The sequence below is a fragment of the Stigmatopora nigra genome, chromosome 5, assembly GCF_051989575.1.
Source record: "Stigmatopora nigra isolate UIUO_SnigA chromosome 5, RoL_Snig_1.1, whole genome shotgun sequence".
Lineage (NCBI taxonomy): Eukaryota > Metazoa > Chordata > Actinopteri > Syngnathiformes > Syngnathidae > Stigmatopora > Stigmatopora nigra.
In genome coordinates this window covers 1,370,222-1,387,344 of record NC_135512.1, presented here as the reverse complement: position 1 = coordinate 1,387,344, position 17,123 = coordinate 1,370,222, and the positions used below count along the sequence as shown (strand labels likewise).

The 17,123-nt window shown below is 41.8% G+C and overlaps 2 protein-coding genes and 2 long non-coding RNA genes across 10 annotated transcripts in view; 1 reads left to right on the top strand and 3 right to left on the bottom strand.

Annotated features, from left to right (window-relative positions):
- tp63 (tumor protein p63) overlaps positions 1–5,977 on the top strand; it is a 35,435-nt gene extending 29,458 nt beyond the window's left edge. For 4 of the 6 annotated variants that reach the window (XM_077717060.1, XM_077717056.1, XM_077717055.1 and 1 more), the window contains 6 exons: positions 1,136–1,215; positions 1,279–1,403; positions 2,844–2,992; positions 3,738–3,885; positions 5,140–5,233; positions 5,293–5,977. In XM_077717060.1, the coding sequence (XP_077573186.1) occupies positions 1,136–1,215; positions 1,279–1,403; positions 2,844–2,992; positions 3,738–3,885; positions 5,140–5,233; positions 5,293–5,586 (890 nt within the window). In that variant the 3' untranslated portion in view covers positions 5,587–5,977. Of the gene's footprint in view, positions 1–1,135; positions 1,216–1,278; positions 1,404–1,901; positions 2,242–2,843; positions 2,993–3,737; positions 3,886–5,139; positions 5,234–5,292 lie in introns of those variants that run through there. The other 2 variants (XM_077717058.1, XM_077717059.1) reach the window with 2 other exon arrangements.
- Positions 947–3,086, bottom strand: LOC144196681 (uncharacterized). The gene is made up of 3 exons (XR_013326367.1): positions 2,988–3,086; positions 1,785–2,099; positions 947–1,392 (listed from the first exon to the last, which is right to left on the bottom strand). It is a non-coding gene; the product is annotated as an uncharacterized LOC144196681 (long non-coding RNA).
- On the bottom strand, positions 3,527–4,850 carry LOC144196682 (uncharacterized). Its single transcript, XR_013326368.1, has 3 exons — positions 4,766–4,850; positions 4,111–4,156; positions 3,527–3,560 (listed from the first exon to the last, which is right to left on the bottom strand). It is a non-coding gene; the product is annotated as an uncharacterized LOC144196682 (long non-coding RNA).
- Positions 5,978–6,459: 482 nt separating the features above from the next.
- zbtb11 (zinc finger and BTB domain containing 11) overlaps positions 6,460–17,123 on the bottom strand; it is a 20,095-nt gene continuing 9,431 nt past the window's right edge. Inside the window, exons 4-13 of one of the 2 annotated variants that reach the window (XM_077716949.1) lie at positions 14,317–16,678; positions 13,172–13,398; positions 12,862–13,093; positions 11,083–12,035; positions 10,728–11,015; positions 9,841–10,361; positions 8,578–8,736; positions 7,814–7,989; positions 7,171–7,703; positions 6,460–6,639 (exon numbers count right to left, since the gene is read on the bottom strand). In XM_077716949.1, the coding sequence (XP_077573075.1) occupies positions 6,610–6,639; positions 7,171–7,703; positions 7,814–7,989; positions 8,578–8,736; positions 9,841–10,361; positions 10,728–11,015; positions 11,083–12,035; positions 12,862–13,093; positions 13,172–13,398; positions 14,317–14,626 (3,429 nt within the window). In that variant the 5' untranslated portion in view covers positions 14,627–16,678 and the 3' untranslated portion in view covers positions 6,460–6,609. The other variant, XM_077716950.1, reaches the window with a different exon arrangement.

Genomic DNA, 17,123 nt, shown 5'->3' with positions numbered 1-17,123 from the left:
ATAGTAAGGCTTTTTATCACAAAAAACGACATAGTATAGTAAGGCTTTTTATCACAAAAAACGACATAGTATAGTAAGGCTTTTTTTGTAAAAAACGACATAGTATAGTAAGGCTTTTTTTCATTAAAAAACGACATAGTATAGTAAGGCTTTTTATGTAAAAAACGGCATAGTATAGTAAGGCTTTTTTTCATTAAAAAACGACATAGTATAGTAAGGCTTTTTATGTAAAAAACGACATAGTATAGTAAGGCTTTTTATGTAAAAAACGACTTAGTATAGTAAGGCTTTTTATGTAAAAAAACGACATACTATAGTAAGGCTTTTCTTCATAAAAAACGACTTAGTATAGTAAGGCTTTTTTTCATAAAAAACGACATAGTATAGCAAGGCTTTTTTTCATTAAAAACGACATACTATAGTAAGGCTTTTTTTCATAAAAAAAACGACATACTATAGTAAGGCTTTTTTTTCAAAAAAAAAACAACATACTATAGTAAGGCTTTTTTTCATAAAAAACGACATACTATAGTAAGGCTTTTTTTCATAAAAAACATAGTATAGTAAGGCTTTTTTTTCATAAAAAAAACAGTCTAGTGAGGCTTTTTTCCATAAAAAAACGACATAGTGTAGTAAGGCTTTTTTTCATAAAAAAACGACATACTATAGTAAGGCTTTTTTTCATAAAAAACATAGTATAGTAAGACTTTTTTCCATAAAAAAACGACATAGTATAGTAAGGCTTTTTTTCATAAAAAACGACATACTATAGTAAGGCTTTTTATGTAAAAAAAAAACGACAAACTATAGTAAGGCTTTTTATGTAAAAAAACGACATAGTATAGTAAGGCTTTTTTTCATAAAAACGACATAGTATAGTAAGGCTTTTTTTCATAAAAAAACAACATAGTATAGTAAGGTTTTATTTTGTAAAACACGACACAATATAGTAAAGAATTTTTTTCCACAAACAAACTTTATAGTTAAGATAAGATAAGATGAGTGCGCAGAGGCACGGTTGGTGTTCTGGTGACGGTGCATCTGACTTGGTTCTCCCATTTGCCGTAGTAGATCGCGATGTTGGGGACGTCTTCTCTCCCGCGTTTAAGCCACTTCCTTCCTTTTGCTCCACCAGCTTTCCGTCAGGTTTCCCAGATCCAGATGTCGGCCATTAAGAAACGGAGATCCACGGACGAGGAGGTCTTCTGTCTCCCAGTGAGTCTCCAGCCTCGCCGTCGCATTGCGTCACTGTAGCGTTTACACTCACCGCCATTTCAGATCAAAGGACGCGAAATCTATGAGATCCTGGTGAAGATCAAAGAGTCTCTGGAGCTGATGCAGTTTTTGCCGCAACACACCATCGAGTCGTATCGGCAGCAGCAACAAAATCTCCTGCAGAAACAGTAAGTTTCAAAAACTTTTCTAAATACTGTTTTAGACAACAAAAAACACAAAAACTTTACAATACTATACAATAAAATTTAGATTTTAGTCCATTTTTTGGGGATTCCTTTCATCTTATTAAAGCTCAGTAAAAAAAAAAAAATTACCTTCTAATTACCAGGTTTTAAGACAGAAAAAGTATTTAAACTGCAAAATAATGAATATTTTCTCTCTAAAAATCTTAAGAAAACTAGCATAAACTACTCAAAACATTGCAAAACTGCTTAAGCAATAACATTAAATGCAATCGAATGCACTAAACACATTAAACGACCAAAAAAAAATAAATGTCCCTTTCTACATATGAAAAAAACGATTTACATACCTCCTTTTCAACTTACCATACAACTACTTAGTATGTCGCCCTCTTGTGGTGGACTACAGCAGTGCATCTTGCTTCCTTTTTCGAACTCTTGTCTTTCTTTTTTTCACTTGTTTTGTGTGGTTGATCTTTGCAGCGCCATCAAAACCCGCCTGGGCAGTCATCTGCTGGATCCCGCCAGGGACGCCAGATGGCGCTATACCTCCCCCTGAATCTTCCTCTCTTCATCTTCCTCCTCCTCCTTTTTTCTTGACACCTTTGACGAGTTTGCATGCGTCGTTTCGTGTGAATGATGTGGCTTTTGGGATGGCAGGAGCTGGTCTCGTTGCTGTTCCTACAATTGGGATTTTAAATGTTATGATTATTATTTGTGAAGACAAAATGCTGGTCATGTTTTGTAAAAGTTACTGCAGGACAGTTTGGGGGGGAAACAATGAAATATTGTTTTGCTTCTGTTTGAAACAGACACCCACACAAATAAAATGGCTTCTTTTCGGATTTGGGGTTTTATGTTCTTACGTTTTGGGTCTTTGTTTTTGTTTTTACAAACATTTAACCAAAGTTAAACAAATTAGTGTTAAAGCACACCAAAATAAGCAAACTTCAATGTAAAAACATATGTCATTTGAAAAGATGCTTAATTTTACTTATTTAAAAAGGGGATAATTAGTGTTAAATACATTTTTATATTAAAATCTACTTAGACGTAAGGGGTTAGGGTTAGGCAGGTATTTAGACGAAAAAACATGTTTTTTTAGAGTAATAAAAGTACATAAGTCTTAACATTTTCTGAATACAAAATAGAAAGTAATTTTTTTGCTTAAATAAGGGTAAAAAAGTTAATATAAATTGAGTTAATCTGTCAAAATGAAAAGCATTTTTAAGTAAAACGATTAATATTTCCATCTATTGAATTTTGTTCCTGATTTGGTTTGCTTAACGTGGAGAATAACCTTAAAATAACTTGCTAAAAAATGTTTTTCAAGTTATGTGATTATATTAATTATAATTTTTACTGTTAAACGAAGCTAAAAGCAAAAAAAACATGGTGGGCAATGACGGCATGTTTAACCCGCAGGACGTCGTCGATGGCGCCCCAGCCGGCATACGGCTCCAACTCGCCCCCCCACGGCAAAGTTAACAAGCTGCCGTCGGTCAGTCAGCTGATCAACCCACAACAACGCAACACCCTCACCCCGTCCGCCATGAGCGCAGGACTTACCGACAGTGAGTGGCTTTTCCTTTCATCGTTTTCAGCTTCAATCCAGCTGTCATTGACGGCGATAGACGTCCAATCACCGCCTGTTACAGTCAAAGAAAAACTGAATTAGCACAACCATAAAATGACCATGTATAGTAAGGACTTTTTTCGGAAAAAAACGACATAGTATAGTAAGGTATAGCAATAAACGACATTATAAGACACTGAAAAGTCGACAACTTAGCGACAACGATAAAATGTAAAAGGTAAGTTACAATTGGAGATAAGTTGACCTGCCACTAAAGGACAGTGTCTACATTCGGGAGCTAGTTAACAGTACATAAAATGGATATTTTTGGAGTGACCACTAGAGGTCAGTGTCTACATATGGAAAATAATTCGCAAATTTGTGAGTTATTTTATCCAAATCGGAATCTCCTTATCAGATATTTTTCACAAACAAAGCTTACTTTTAGTTTTTAACAACTTTAAGTCAAAACAAGGGTGTCCAATTTTTATCGGCTCGAAACGAATGATGAAAATGTACGAGAAGTTTAAATACCTTTTACTTGTTCTTCATCGGACGACTCACATCTGAAAGAAACAACAAAAATTTTTGGTTTAGGAAACGATAGGGACTAAAAAAGGTGCTGCTATCCCAAAATGCCCCGCCTCCCCATAGTTTTAGCCCAATTTAAAAAACGGGGATAATATTTTGGGGGGATTTGGAGGGGTATTGATGGCTGACGGTGGCTGCTTTTGTCTCTGCAGTGACTCCCATGATGGGCGCTCACATCCCCATGGGCGCTGACATGAGTTCACTGAGCCCCACCCACGCCCTGCAGCCCCAGCTGCCCCTGGTGCCCTCGTCGCACTGTACGCCCCCTCCTCCGTACCCCATGGACAGCAGCATCTCCAGGTACCCCGCTAAATTTGACCAAAAAAAAATAAAAAATATTTTCCGATATAACTTGATTACAAGTCAACAGCCTAAAAAAAAAGACTATTAATTAGCATTTGAATCCATTTACCCAAAGAGCTAGCTTAGCTAGTTAGCATTAGCCAGGTTTTTTTTAACTTGTAAAAATTTAAATATGGCACCTTGGAACTTTTTCGAGATAAAAAAAATGTTTTGAAAATGTACCTTAGTTTGTTTGGTTATCCTCACGAGGGCCATGGGGTGCTGGAGTCTATCACATAACACAAAGAGACAGCCATTAAGTTAAAAAAAAAACAACAAAAATGAAATACAGGGTGTTTAAAAAAAAATTGGCCATTTTGTAGGGCAAAACTTTCAATTTTCACAACCTGCGTAGAAATGTTTTAGTGTGGAATATCTAATGTCTAATCTTCCCTATGAAATATGATACAATATAAATCTAATACAATTTATAATAGCTAGCGCGGCTTATACTCAGGTGCGACTTATATACCGAAAAATACACTATTACATTGAAACAACATATTTTACATTTTTTTTGTTATAACATGAATTTCACTCTCTACCCGTATTCTATATGGTGTACTGTAGACAGGGGGCTTAAAAAGTTTTAAAAAATGTAAAAAAAAAAAAATAATAATTAAAAAAAAATATTTTGGAATTAAATTAAAATTTGCATTTTTGAAGGGGAATCCCTACTTCGCGGAACGGTCCCCATTAACCGCGATAACCGAGGGAACACTGTACTCTATACAGGGGGTATTAAAAATTTAAAAAATAAATGTACAAAAACATTTTTTTAATTAAATTAAATTAAGCATTTTTGAAGGGGAATCCCTACTTCGCGAAATTCACTTACCGCGGGTGGTCCCGGTCCCCATTAACCGCAATAACCGAGGGAACACTGTACTGTATCAGGGGGTACAAAAAAATGTTTAAAAAAATTACAAAAAAAAATTTACAAAAAAATATTTAAAAAAATGTACAACAACAATTTTAGAAAATTTACAACAATAATGTTATATATATTTTTTGAATTACATTTAAATTAAGCATTTTTGAAAGGGAATCCCTATTCACCCAGCTAATCCCCATTAACAGCAATGACTGAGGGAACACTGTATTCCCACACGGCCTATTAAAAACAACCAACATTTCCAGACATTGTTATTTTTGAACTAACTTACCTTTTACAACTCACCAAACTCCGCCTCTTCCTCCTCCTCCCTTCAGCTTCCTCATTCGTCTGGGCTGCGCAGGCTGCTTGGATTACTTCACAGCACAGGGTTTGAGCAACATCTACCAAATCGAGAACTATAACATGGAGGTGAGCCCCGCCCACCCCTAGCCGCCCCCTCCCCTTGGCCTAACCCCTCCCCCGTGTAGGACCTGTCGCGGCTCAAGATCCCCTCCGAGTACCTGCACGCCATCTGGAAGGGCATCATGGAGCACCGGCAGGCCATGGACTTCTCCCCCCCGCCCCACATCGTACGCACCACCAGCGGGGCGTCGGCCGTCAGCTCGTCGGAGGCGCGGGGCGAGCGCGTCATCGACGCCGTACGCTTCACCCTGCGCCAGACCATTTCCTTCCCGCAACGCGACGACTGGTCCGACTTCTCCTTCGACCTGGATTCGCGTCGTAACAAGCAGCAGCAGCGCATCAAGGAGGAAGGAGAGTAGCGGCCATGTTTGTTTTTAAACCGCCATGTTTTTAAGGTTTTTGTTTCGTTTAAAGATGCGCACTTAATTTTTTTTCGCGTCTACTTTCTTGAGAGCACTTAAGAAATGTTACAAGTGTTGTATTAAAACAAAAAAAGTATTTTCCCGAGGCCCGATTGTACATTTCAAGTACTTTTTAAACTTTATTTAGTTGCTACGGCGCCACCTATAGGCGATAAGTGTTAAAGCGCAAGAACGAGAGCATTATTTCAATTTTCAAGTGTTGTCGTTTTTTTTTTTTTGCGCTATGTTGTATTTGGTTGCGGATGTACATGTTGTATAGTTTTTTTTTTTTGACAGTATAAAAGTTAGAAATTGAGGGGGGAGAATATACAAGGTGTTCCTAAAGATATGACCGTGTTGCGCAGGCTAATTTTTTTTAGAGGATTTTCGTTAGAATGACTTGCAATTTTCGCAGTTTTTGTAGAAAAGTTTCAAGTTTTTGCATGTAATGGTTGGCAATTATGTTAAGAAACGCCGAATACTTCATAAGAAAAAGTATTTTGCATGTTATAGTACACTCGGACTAAGTCAGCCAAGATAATGTAGCGTGTTTTCTTCACAAATTTAGCAAACTTTTTGAAATTTTTACGTAATTTGTGAACAAGGCACACTACACTATCTTGGTTGACTTACTCCGAACGTACTTTAACACGCAAAATGTCTTTTTATTTTGAAGTGGACGGCAATTCTTAACCTGAAAAAACAGAATTGACAAACGTTTACATGCAAAAACTTGAAAGGTTTTTACACAAACAGTGAAAATTGCAAGTTATTCCATTAAAAATTCTCTAAATGATTAACCTATGAAACAGTCAAACAACACTATGTACATTTTCCTAGTTGTTGTACAATTTTTTGCTGTAAATAAGTTGAGGCTATTTTGATAAAAATTCAAAATAAATATGGTACATTCTTGACTACTTTTGTGTTATTTAAAGCTATACATATTAATTTTTAGAGAATATTACATACCGCTTATCCTTACGAGGGAAATATTGCATTTGATGGCGTCTGAAAAGAGAGCATTTAATTAAAAACAGCATTTTCACTTATTAAACAATTTGAGCTATCAGTGCGATTTTTTAACTTTAAAATGTATTTTTTACTTTAAAAATAGAATATTTACAATTTTTTGCTATTGTTTTCAATTAAGAAAAATAGCTAGGACTAAGCTAAACGATTTTAAAAAATAAATTAAAATATTTAGTTGTTAAATAAAATAAAAAACCCAAAACTAAAAATTTCTTGAATATTATTTTATTAACATTTTTCTTATAAAAAAATGAAGAGGGCATTTGCTATATAAATAGGATCAAAAGAGCATATTTAGACAATTTCCGAGTCTAAAAAAAAAAACGCCTAGCATTATGAATTATTAGCCCAAGACGCTTTAACTTGAAAATGTTTCCAAATTAAATCCCCCAAAAAATACATTCGCCTTCTCGCAATTGACTAAAAGTGCCCTAAAACACAACCCACCCGCCCGCCATTTTGTCCCAACCTATTTACAACCAAAAAAATACAAAAAAAGTCTCACTCTACCTCAGCCACCTCCACCACCTCCATGGTCTGAATAGCTTCTGGTGCGTCGTCCATCTTGACTCCCGCCATGGCCTGCTGCGCCAAAACGTAGTTAACCACCTGCATGATGCCCTGGTCGGATAGCGTGGCGCCCGCTTGACCGTCCCCCTCTGCCTCGACCGCCTGCACGGCCTGAACCGCCTCCACCGTCTCCTCGGTGATGAGCACGGTCTCGATCTGCTCGTCTGCGCCCTCTGGCGGCGGTGGCCGTAGTTCGGGCGGCAGGTCGGATGCTAAGATGCTAACGGCGTGCTCCACTTGCGTTCCCTGGTTGTGGAACTGTAGCGTGTCCTTTTCCAACATGATTTTTCCCGGTAGGCTGTCGGCGTGGTACTTGCTCATGTGTTTACGTAGCGTTCGGGCGTCGATGTGCGCCTCCTGGCAGTTGGGGCACACGTAAGGGCGTTCGCCCGTGTGGGTACGCACGTGGCGTTTCAGCGAGCGGGCGTCGGCCCACGCCACGCCGCAGGTGACGCACTCGAATGGTTTCACGCCTGTAGTAAGAGTGGAGAAAAAAAAATGAATGGAAAGGAATGGGAATAATAGAAGGAAAGAAGCCACGCCCCCCCCTTGGAAAAGTGAAAAAGACTAGTTTGGGCGCTACCTTGATGGTTGTTGATGTGCCTCCTGTACTCTCGGAGCTGCGTGAACTTCCTGCCGCAATGCTCGCACTCTCGCTCCAGGTTCTGCTTGACGCGGCCTTTCTTTCCGTGCGTGGCTTTTTTCACGTGGCGCCGGAAAAGGGCCTTCTCGAAAAACTCTTTGCCGCAGACGTTGCACCTGTAGGGGGAACAGAGGTTGGCTCGTTTGGTGTTTCCTGCTAATATGGTCGCCCGGACAATTTGTTCGCCGGGGACGTTTGGTCTCCCGGACAATTTGTTCGCCGGGGACGTTTGGTCTCCCGGGACGTTTGGTCTCCCGGGACGTTTGGTCTCCCGGGACGTTTGGTCTCCCGGGACGTTTGGTCTCCCGGGACGTTTGGTCTCCCGGGACGTTTGGTCTCCCGGAACGTTTGGTCGCCCGGACGTTTGACAACATGACAGAGTTTACTGTTGAAATCAGCTCAAAATTATATTCATGAGAGAGAGTTTAATATCTAAATATCAACTGTTGAAACCAGCTCTCAAAATGATATTCACCCGGGCGATCAAACATCCGGGTGACCAAATGTCCGGTAACGTGTGCACATATAAGCCATACACTTCAGTCATCATTATTTTTTTGTTACAAATACGACCTATATGAGATAAAATACAGTAAATCGAGATGACTTTACCAAAAAAGTACTTAAAAAAAATTAAATTAGACTTAAAAAAAAATGTGTTATACGACATAAACACTTTAAAATGATAAAAATAAAATACTCACTTGAAAGGCTCGGCGACGCTGTGCGACTTGACGTGCGAGTACCAGTCTTTTTTCCAGCTGTAGCACTTTCCGCAAACCTGGCACTGGAAGGGCTTGAGGCCCATGTGCTTGTTCATGTGCTGCTGCAGGTCTTTGGCCTCGTAGAAACTCTTGTCGCAGCTGTGGGTGGAGCCAAAAAAAAATCTCATGACTCTCAAATCAAACAATTTTCCCCTCCATTATCATGGTTTTAATCGCGAGTACAAATGTGTTACTGTGAAGGGAAAATCTTAAGAAAAATCATCGGACGTGCTATTTCGAAGACATTGTATGAACTGTACACAGCCTGCATATAGACAAATTCAAATAGATAAATATTAAACTCTCTCTTAGATATTAAACTCTCTCTTAGATATTAAATTCTCTCTCATAGATATTAAACTCTCTCGCCTAGATATTAAACTCTCTCGCATAGATATTAAACTCTCTCGCCTAGATATTAAACTCTCTCGCAAGGATATTAAACTCTCTCTCAAGATATTAAACTCTCTCTCGTATATATTAAACTCTCTCGCCTAGATATTAAACTCTCTCTCGTAGATATTAAACTCTCTCGCGGAGATATTAAACTCTCTCTCAGGTATATAAAACTCTCTCTCATTGAAATTTAACTCTCTTAGATATTAAACTCTCTTAGGTATTAAACTCTCTCAGGAATTACTCTCTCTCATGGAAATTTAACTCTCTCCCATATTAAACTCTCAGGTATTAACTCTATCAGGTATTAAACTCTCTCTCTCAGATATCAAACTCTCTCTCTCAGATATTAAACTCTCTCTCTTAGATATTAAACTCTCTCTCTTAGATATTAAACTCTCTCTTAGATATTAAACTCTGTGAAAAAAAAACTCTCAGAATTAAACTCTCTTAGATATTAAACTCTCTTAGTTATTAAACTCTCTCTTAGGTAATAAACTCTGTTAAAAATAAACTCTCTTAGATATTAAACTCTCTTAGATATTAAACTCTCTCTTAGATAATAAACTCTGTTAAAAATAAACTCTCTTAGATATGAAACTCTCTCATGAATATAATTTTGAGAGCTGGTTTCAACAGTAAACTCTGTCATGTTGTTAAACGTCCGTCGACCAAACGTCCAGTCACATTGTATTACTACTACTACTACTACTACTGTGCCAATGAAATTTCCCCAATATGGTATGAATAAAGTTATCCAATCCAATAAATATGTGCTATCTCTAATTGAAAAAAAATCGTACTCACTGTGAACAGGCGAAGGCACGCACTTCAGGCTTGGGCCGGTGCTTCTTGAGATGCTTGCTGAGGGCCGAAGCCCGATGGAAGGTGGCGCCGCAGGTATTGCACAGATACTTGGACTCGCCCGTGTGGAGGCTGGTGTGCTCCTCCATGCTACGCTTACTGACAAAGGACTTGTGGCAGAAACGACACTGGAACTGCTTACTGACGTCGTGGAGGGCGCGATGCATCTTCAGCCCGTGTTTGTGGGCGAAGGTCTTGCCGCACGCCTTGCACGAGTGCGGGCGCACGCCCGTGTGGTGCAGCATGTGGATACGTAGGGAGTAAAGCTTGGGCAGCGACTTGCCGCAGATGTCGCACACAAACTCGCGCTTGGCCGGCCACGACGGTTGGCGGGCGGCCGTCGCCGAGGAGGAGGACGGCGACGACGGCGACTTGGGGGCCGGCCCACGCTGCCCGCTCTGCTGCTTGTGGCGGGCCAGGTGGGCGCGGAGGGAGGCGGCGTACTGGAACTCTTTGCTGCATAGCTGGAGGGGAAAGGAAGGGAATAGAATGAGGTAGGTTTGCTTTTTAAAGCCTTTTTGGCGGAATGGAATGACGGTAGGCCGACAGAAAAAAATTGAATACTATATTTTCTTGCATATAAGACGTATTTGTCAATAAAAATGATGACCTAATTGAGGGTAAGGCTTATATGCGCATAGATTAGGTCATTTGTTTCAAAATAGAGAAAAGATAAACAGAAAGAAATGCTAAACTACATTTATTTTGACGCCTATAAATGAAATTCAAGAAAAAAATAAAGCCTATCTTGCATAAAACGTGAAAAAAAACTAAATTTTGACTGCCATTGCAAGTGTGTTTACAAAAGAAAAAAGTGGGCGGTCACTTACGCTGCACTTGTATCCGCGAGCTTTGTCGTGCTTCATGGCGTGCATGATAAGAGTGTAGCGGCGGGGGAAGGACATGCCGCACTCGTGGCACGTGTGGGCGCTCTCCGCGCCGCCCTCGGCGGCACCCGCCTCGGGATCGGCCTCCGGCGCCTCGTCCTGGGCGGCGGCTTCCGTCGTGCCCGCCTCTTCGCCCTGAGCTGCCTCGGCATCTCCCGGTTCTTGGTCCGTCTCCGGGTTCTCCTCCGGCTGCTTAGGAGGGCGGCCCCTCTTTCCAGGTCTCGGTCCCACCTGTACACATAATTACAGGTCAGTAGAGGTCAGAAATACGAGGATGTTTAGCATTTTGACTAAATACCTTTGGCCCGGGTGAACCGAGCGGAGGCGTAGCGGCGGTGGTGGTGGCGGCCTTCCCCTCGTCATCCTCATCCAATCCCATGTGGAGTCGAGCGTACCCCCCCTCCACCATGGAGCGCTGGCGTAGTCGTCGTTGGCGTCCGTCACCCGCCCCTTCCTGACCGGAGTCGCACGGTTCCGCGTCCTGGAACTCGTCTTCCGGCTGCGGCGTGACAGACACTTCCGTGGCGGGATTCTTCTTCACTTTAGCCGGGCGCCCTCGTTTCCGTTTGACGGGTATCGGGGAGAGGGCCTCGGGGGCCGATTCCGCTTGAGTGGGTTGCTGGACCGAGTTTTCTTCTTCGGGCTTCTTTTGCTCCGCCTCCTCCACGTTCAAGAGAAAGTTCTCCGCCTCCCCGCCGGGCTGCTCGATGGCTAAACAGGCCGAGACCACCGCCAAGGACTCGGAAGCGCCCGCTTGGCCGCTGTGTGTAACCAACGTCATGGTTTCCCCTTCCTCGCTCACCAGCGCCCCCTGGTGTGCAATCAGCGTCAACGTCTCGCCAGCTTCCACCGCCTGGGCCGCCACGTCCACCGGCTCCTCGCTTCCGGCGGGCGCCATGATGGCGAACGACTCCCCTTCCACGGGAATCCCCGCGCGGGTGACCACGGCGCTGCCGTCGCTCTGTATGGTGACGGTGTACGCCGCCGCCTCGTCGGCAACGGCGGGGACGGGGGCGTCGCCGGTCGACGCGGCCGCCTGGTCCACCTCGGGGGCGTGGCTCTCCCCGCGTTGGTAGACAACGAGCCTCTGGTCTTCCACCTGCTTGTGCACAAATTCGCAGATCTGCAGCACTTCGGGCATGAGAAGATGGCGCGCCAGGTTGGCAATCTCGGCCATGACGGCGAAATTGAACGTCAGCGTGGAGGTGTAGGCAAAGTCCAGCAGAGGCAGGAAGCTGTCTTTGGTGAAACCTGGACGGATGGAGGTGGAGGATTAAAACCATGAGCCAAATCCTAAAAACTTGTACGGAGTACACGCAGGGAGTATTTTTCGGACTATAAGTTCCATCACTTTTTGCACATTATTTTTTCCCTCAGATTGACAAAAGGGATTCAAGTTGCTCATTCATTTGGGCTTACTTGTTGGTAAAAATAAGTTATCATTAGCTTTAGCTATGCTAGCGCAGAAGAGATTTAAAAATAAAAATCTAAACAAGAACATTTTCAAAGCAAAATGGGTTTAGGCAATTTTTTTGGGTCAAAAACATGTTTGTTTGTTTTTTAATTTCTTTTCAATAATTATTTCTCCCCATTTTTTCAACATAAATTATATTATTTTATCCAGAATTAATTTAACTTTAAAAAAAATATATATACATATATTACATACAAGGGCTTTCCTCAGTGTTTTATAAGCCTGACGGGCCGCCAGGCTTTATTGTACTATTTGTTAATTTGGTTTAAATAATGGATCTGTATGTTTGAGAATGTTTATGCATTTGGAGCATTTGTTAAAAACAAATTGTTTAGGCCAAGGTTATTTAAAATATTGAAATAATTAATTCATTATTAGCTCCCATCAGCACTGGATGACACCCAAACACAAGCCAATCCTCCCAGTTCCCATTGTTAAAAATTGTAGTGAATGAGTTAAAATATTGAGCTAAAAAATGTACCAATTTAGTCCATTGCTCTCTTTAGCCATTCATAAAATTCCCTTAACAAAATTGCCCAGTGCGACTTAAAATACACTTACAACCCTTTAAAACCCTAAAAAAAATGACAGCACTAAACTCACCGGCGAGGTCGACCACTGCCTCGTGCGTGGACGCGGCGCCCCTCTCGACAAACAGCTCGTTGAAGTACTCGCTGCACGCCGCCAAGACGGCCTTGTGCGCCCGGAAATCTTCGCCTTCGATCAGCAGGGTGACGTCGCAGAACTGATTGCTAACCCGCTGCTGATTCAGTCGGTCTAGCATGGTTTGCCCGTGCTTGGACAAGAACTGCTGTACTTCGCCATTGCTGTTCACCTGGAAAAACAACAACAACAAATCTTAAAATCTGAAAACGAGATATCTCGATCTAGTAAACGACAAGCTAATAATTACATAAACACGCCGCAAAGGGTCGCTGTGTTGGAATAAGATGTCGTCCGCCTCTTCGCCCTCCTCCAACTCTTCTTCATCCTCGTCGTCGACGTCGTCATCGTCTTCTCGCTTGCGTTTCTTGACCCGGTTGAAGACACGGGCGCCCAATCCGGCGCCGTCGTCCACGCCGCGTCGGCTTGCGCAGGCGCCACATTCGCGGATGTGATCCTTCACGTCCTTAAGGATCCCTAAAGATAACAAAAATGTGTTATTATATTGATGCAAAACGTCAGTTGGAATATTTTTGGGTGACTTTATAGGCCTTTCCTGGTGTTTTATAAGCCTAGCGGGCTGCCACAATTAGTTTTTTGGCAGTCAAGGAATTAAAAAATTAATTTTGCTCCTTTTTTGACCACTTTTAGACAACTGACTACTAGTTTTTTTAAAGAAAGCTTATGGGAGTGTCACATGAATATTTTTGAGTGCAATTTCAATAGTTATGGATCTGCCTAAGTCTTTATCGTGTATTCTTGAAAACTTTTTGACATTCTATCGTTTAATTGGTAAAAATCTGTGACAGTCTGCCTTTGTGCCAAGTTACAAAACAACTTACTACTGGTTTTAGAATAGTAACGTGTCCGATTACTCGCTGCTAAAAAAATTACATTATGCAAGAGTAATGCATTATAACTAAATTGAATACCTTTGTCGTTATACAATGACATTTAAAGCTTCGCATGGTTAGCATACGAGCTAGCTATAGCGTATCAGTGAAAATATCAAAGATAATAATGTGCACTGCTAAAACTGTACTAAAATTTTAAGAACATACCTTATTGATATCAATGGACAAGTATAAGAAAAGCCACTGTCTTTCCAATTCGGTTATTTTTAATAAGTTTGAACCTCTCCAAAACAATTCAAAGAAATTCCGGCTGCGTAATTAAAACTTCCGCACCTGCTTCGAACCACGTAACTCAGACGCAATCGTGCTATTGACCAACGGGTGGCGACATGGAGCACTGTATACATAGCAGAGAAGAAGAAATTCTGATGTAAAACGCTCCTAAACAGTCTTGCTCATTTAGGTATTATATTTTATAACCCAGCCTAACAAAAAATAATCCCTCGTGCATTCCCAGCAATTCTTGGCACCCCTTTCTTACCTCTCCACCAGTATTTCTGTGAGATAGTCTCCCAAGTGAGTTGCTGGGAGAGGTGGTCCCCCGCCTCGGTGACGTGCGTCCGCTCGATGAGTTCCTTCCTGCGCTCGTCCCGCAACACCACCTCCAGCTCGGTGAAAGCGTCCTGGCCTTTCAACCGCCGTTGGTAGAGCAGCGTGCCGCCCCGGACCACGTAGCAGGCGGCCGCTTTTCGTATCTTCCGCTTGGTGTTACCCGGTGTGCCCGGAGCATACGGCTCCCGCTCGTCCGTCAAATAGCGGATGATGGCCAAGTAGCTTTCCTCACACGACATATTCTTCGGTTCTCTTTCTCGCTTCAACTTTTCGACGATTTCGCTCGGCTCTACTTCGAAGCCGCGTCGGGAGTGTTGAAGTATTTTTACACGATGTTTTAAACTTGAAATAAAGGCATGGTGGATAATTAAGAGTGCTTTTTGTCAAGGTGGAACGCCTGTTTGTCGAACGTTGCGGTAGACGTGCCCGAACAGACAAAATGGCTGCTGCACAACCGGATGTTACGTTAGGGTTGGCGGAAGTGCTCCGGGGGAGGGAGGGGTGTATTATTTTGAATTCGCCACTAAAGGGTGTTGTTGTTAAAGTTTTTCTACCAAATGTTAATAAAATTATTTTATTCATTCATTTTCCGCACGTTTTTTTATTTTTAGCTATATACAATGTGACAAAACATATATTAAAATTTTAAAAAATTATATACAATTTCCCGAATACGGGATGAATAAAGTTATCCAATTCAATATTTAAGTAAAGAGCACGTTATTTATTTAAGTTTCTGAAAGTTATACAATATATGAAAATAATTTTAATGGACGTCCAATTCATTTGGCGAAAATGGGCCGGGCAACGTGTTTTTTTTTTTTTTTTTGGACTGGAGAATTATTGGCATGCACACTTGTGGTGAACATCAAATTTATTCCAGGTTTATTTTTTATTCCACTTCCAATCCTCCACAGAATGCGATTGTTATCTATTTTAACCACAATTTTTGAACCCTCCCCAGTGTCATTTCCTCTCCATTGTTCACTTCCTTTGTTAGAATTTACCATTTGATGCGACTGAACGATGTTCCTCTTTGAAAACAGGAAGCGCTTCTCTGTCTGGTATAGTCGGACATCTTGATTAAATCAGTATTATATAACAAAGGATGGATTTTTTTCTGGGGAAAAAATATAATACTGTCTTTGCAACGTGTAATATTATACCAGCACAATACGTCAGCAACAGGTGTTCCGCAGGGATCCATTTTAGACCCACGGCTATTTACTTAGTTTATATGGTGAGGATTAGTTAGTCAAGGTTGAGGCAAGGTTCTCGTGGCTAAGCTATGTTTACAGTAACAAAAAAGTTTTTTATTGCATTCTATTGTACTTCATTCTATTTTCAATATGAGGTAAATAAATGACTAGAGTAAAGCTACTAAATTGTTTACCAATCATTTAAAACGTTATGATCATTAACTGACTTGACTTTGGGTGAAAGACTGGTCGCCAACAAGGTTTTTTTTCAAATTAAGCAATTTTCACAATGGTCGCAGGGGGTGCTGGAGCCCATACTATCTGATTTGGTGCAAAAGACTGGTCGCCAGATAGTCCAAGGGGATTTTATTTTCAAATTAAGCAATTTTCACAATGGTTGCGGGGGGTGCTGGTGCCGAAGATTGGTCCCCAGATGGAGTCCAATGATTTTTTCTATTCAGGCAATTTTCATAAGGGTCACGGGGGTGCTGGAGCCAAAGACTGGTCACCAGATGGAGTCCAATGATTTTTTTCTATCTAGGCAATTTTCACAAGGGTCATGGGGGTGCTGGAGCCAAAGACTGGTCGCCAGATGGAGTCCAATGATTTTTTTCTATTTAGGCAATTTTCACAAGGGTCACGGGGGTGCTGGAGCCAAAGACTGGTCACCAGATGGAATCCAACAATGTTTTTTCCAATTTAAGCAATTTTCACAATGGTCACAGGGGGTGCTGGAGCCAAATTCTGGTCACTAGATGGAGTGCAATGATTGTTTTTCAATTTAAGCAATTTTCACAAGGGACGCAGGGGGTGCTGGAGCCAAATTCTGGTCAACAGGTGGAGTCCAATGATTTTTTTTCAATTTAGGCAATTTTCACAATGGTCGCAGAGGGTGCTGGAGCCAAATTTTGGTCACCAGATGGAGCCCAATGATTTTTTTTAACTTATACAATTTTCACAAGGCCTGCGGGAGGTACTGGATCTTACCCAAGCTGACTGGTCGCCAGTCAGACAACCATCACACCACCACCGAACAGGAATCGATCCCATGCTTATCCACACCCAAATCAGCCAATTGAACCGCTACATCATCTGAAAAATAAGATAAATAAATCAATAAAATCCTCCAAAATAAATGCGTTGACAGTTCCAAACTGACATGTGGGATGATACACGGCCATTTTTAATCGCACATCTCCGTTTACCTCGACCTTGGCTTCGGCCCGTTTTCAATTTGCGGCGGTCAACCTTGAGGTGCCTCGTCAATCTGGTCCGACGACCCCGCCCCCACCCGGGTCCAGATAACCAAAGTTGGCCGGACGTCTACGCCGTGGGACGCCGTGACGCGTGACGCCATGGCGCTTGGTCTATTGGTCTCCAGTACTTTTCCATGACACGCTGCTGGTGGCACCACAAGAGCGAGACGGTGTGTGTGGACGTGAGAAAGAGCCTCTGTGGTGGTGTTGATTTTGTCTCATGTTCGATGATGACGGGGTAGTGAGCGCCGAACACCAGAAACGCCGCCTTTTCGCCGCTT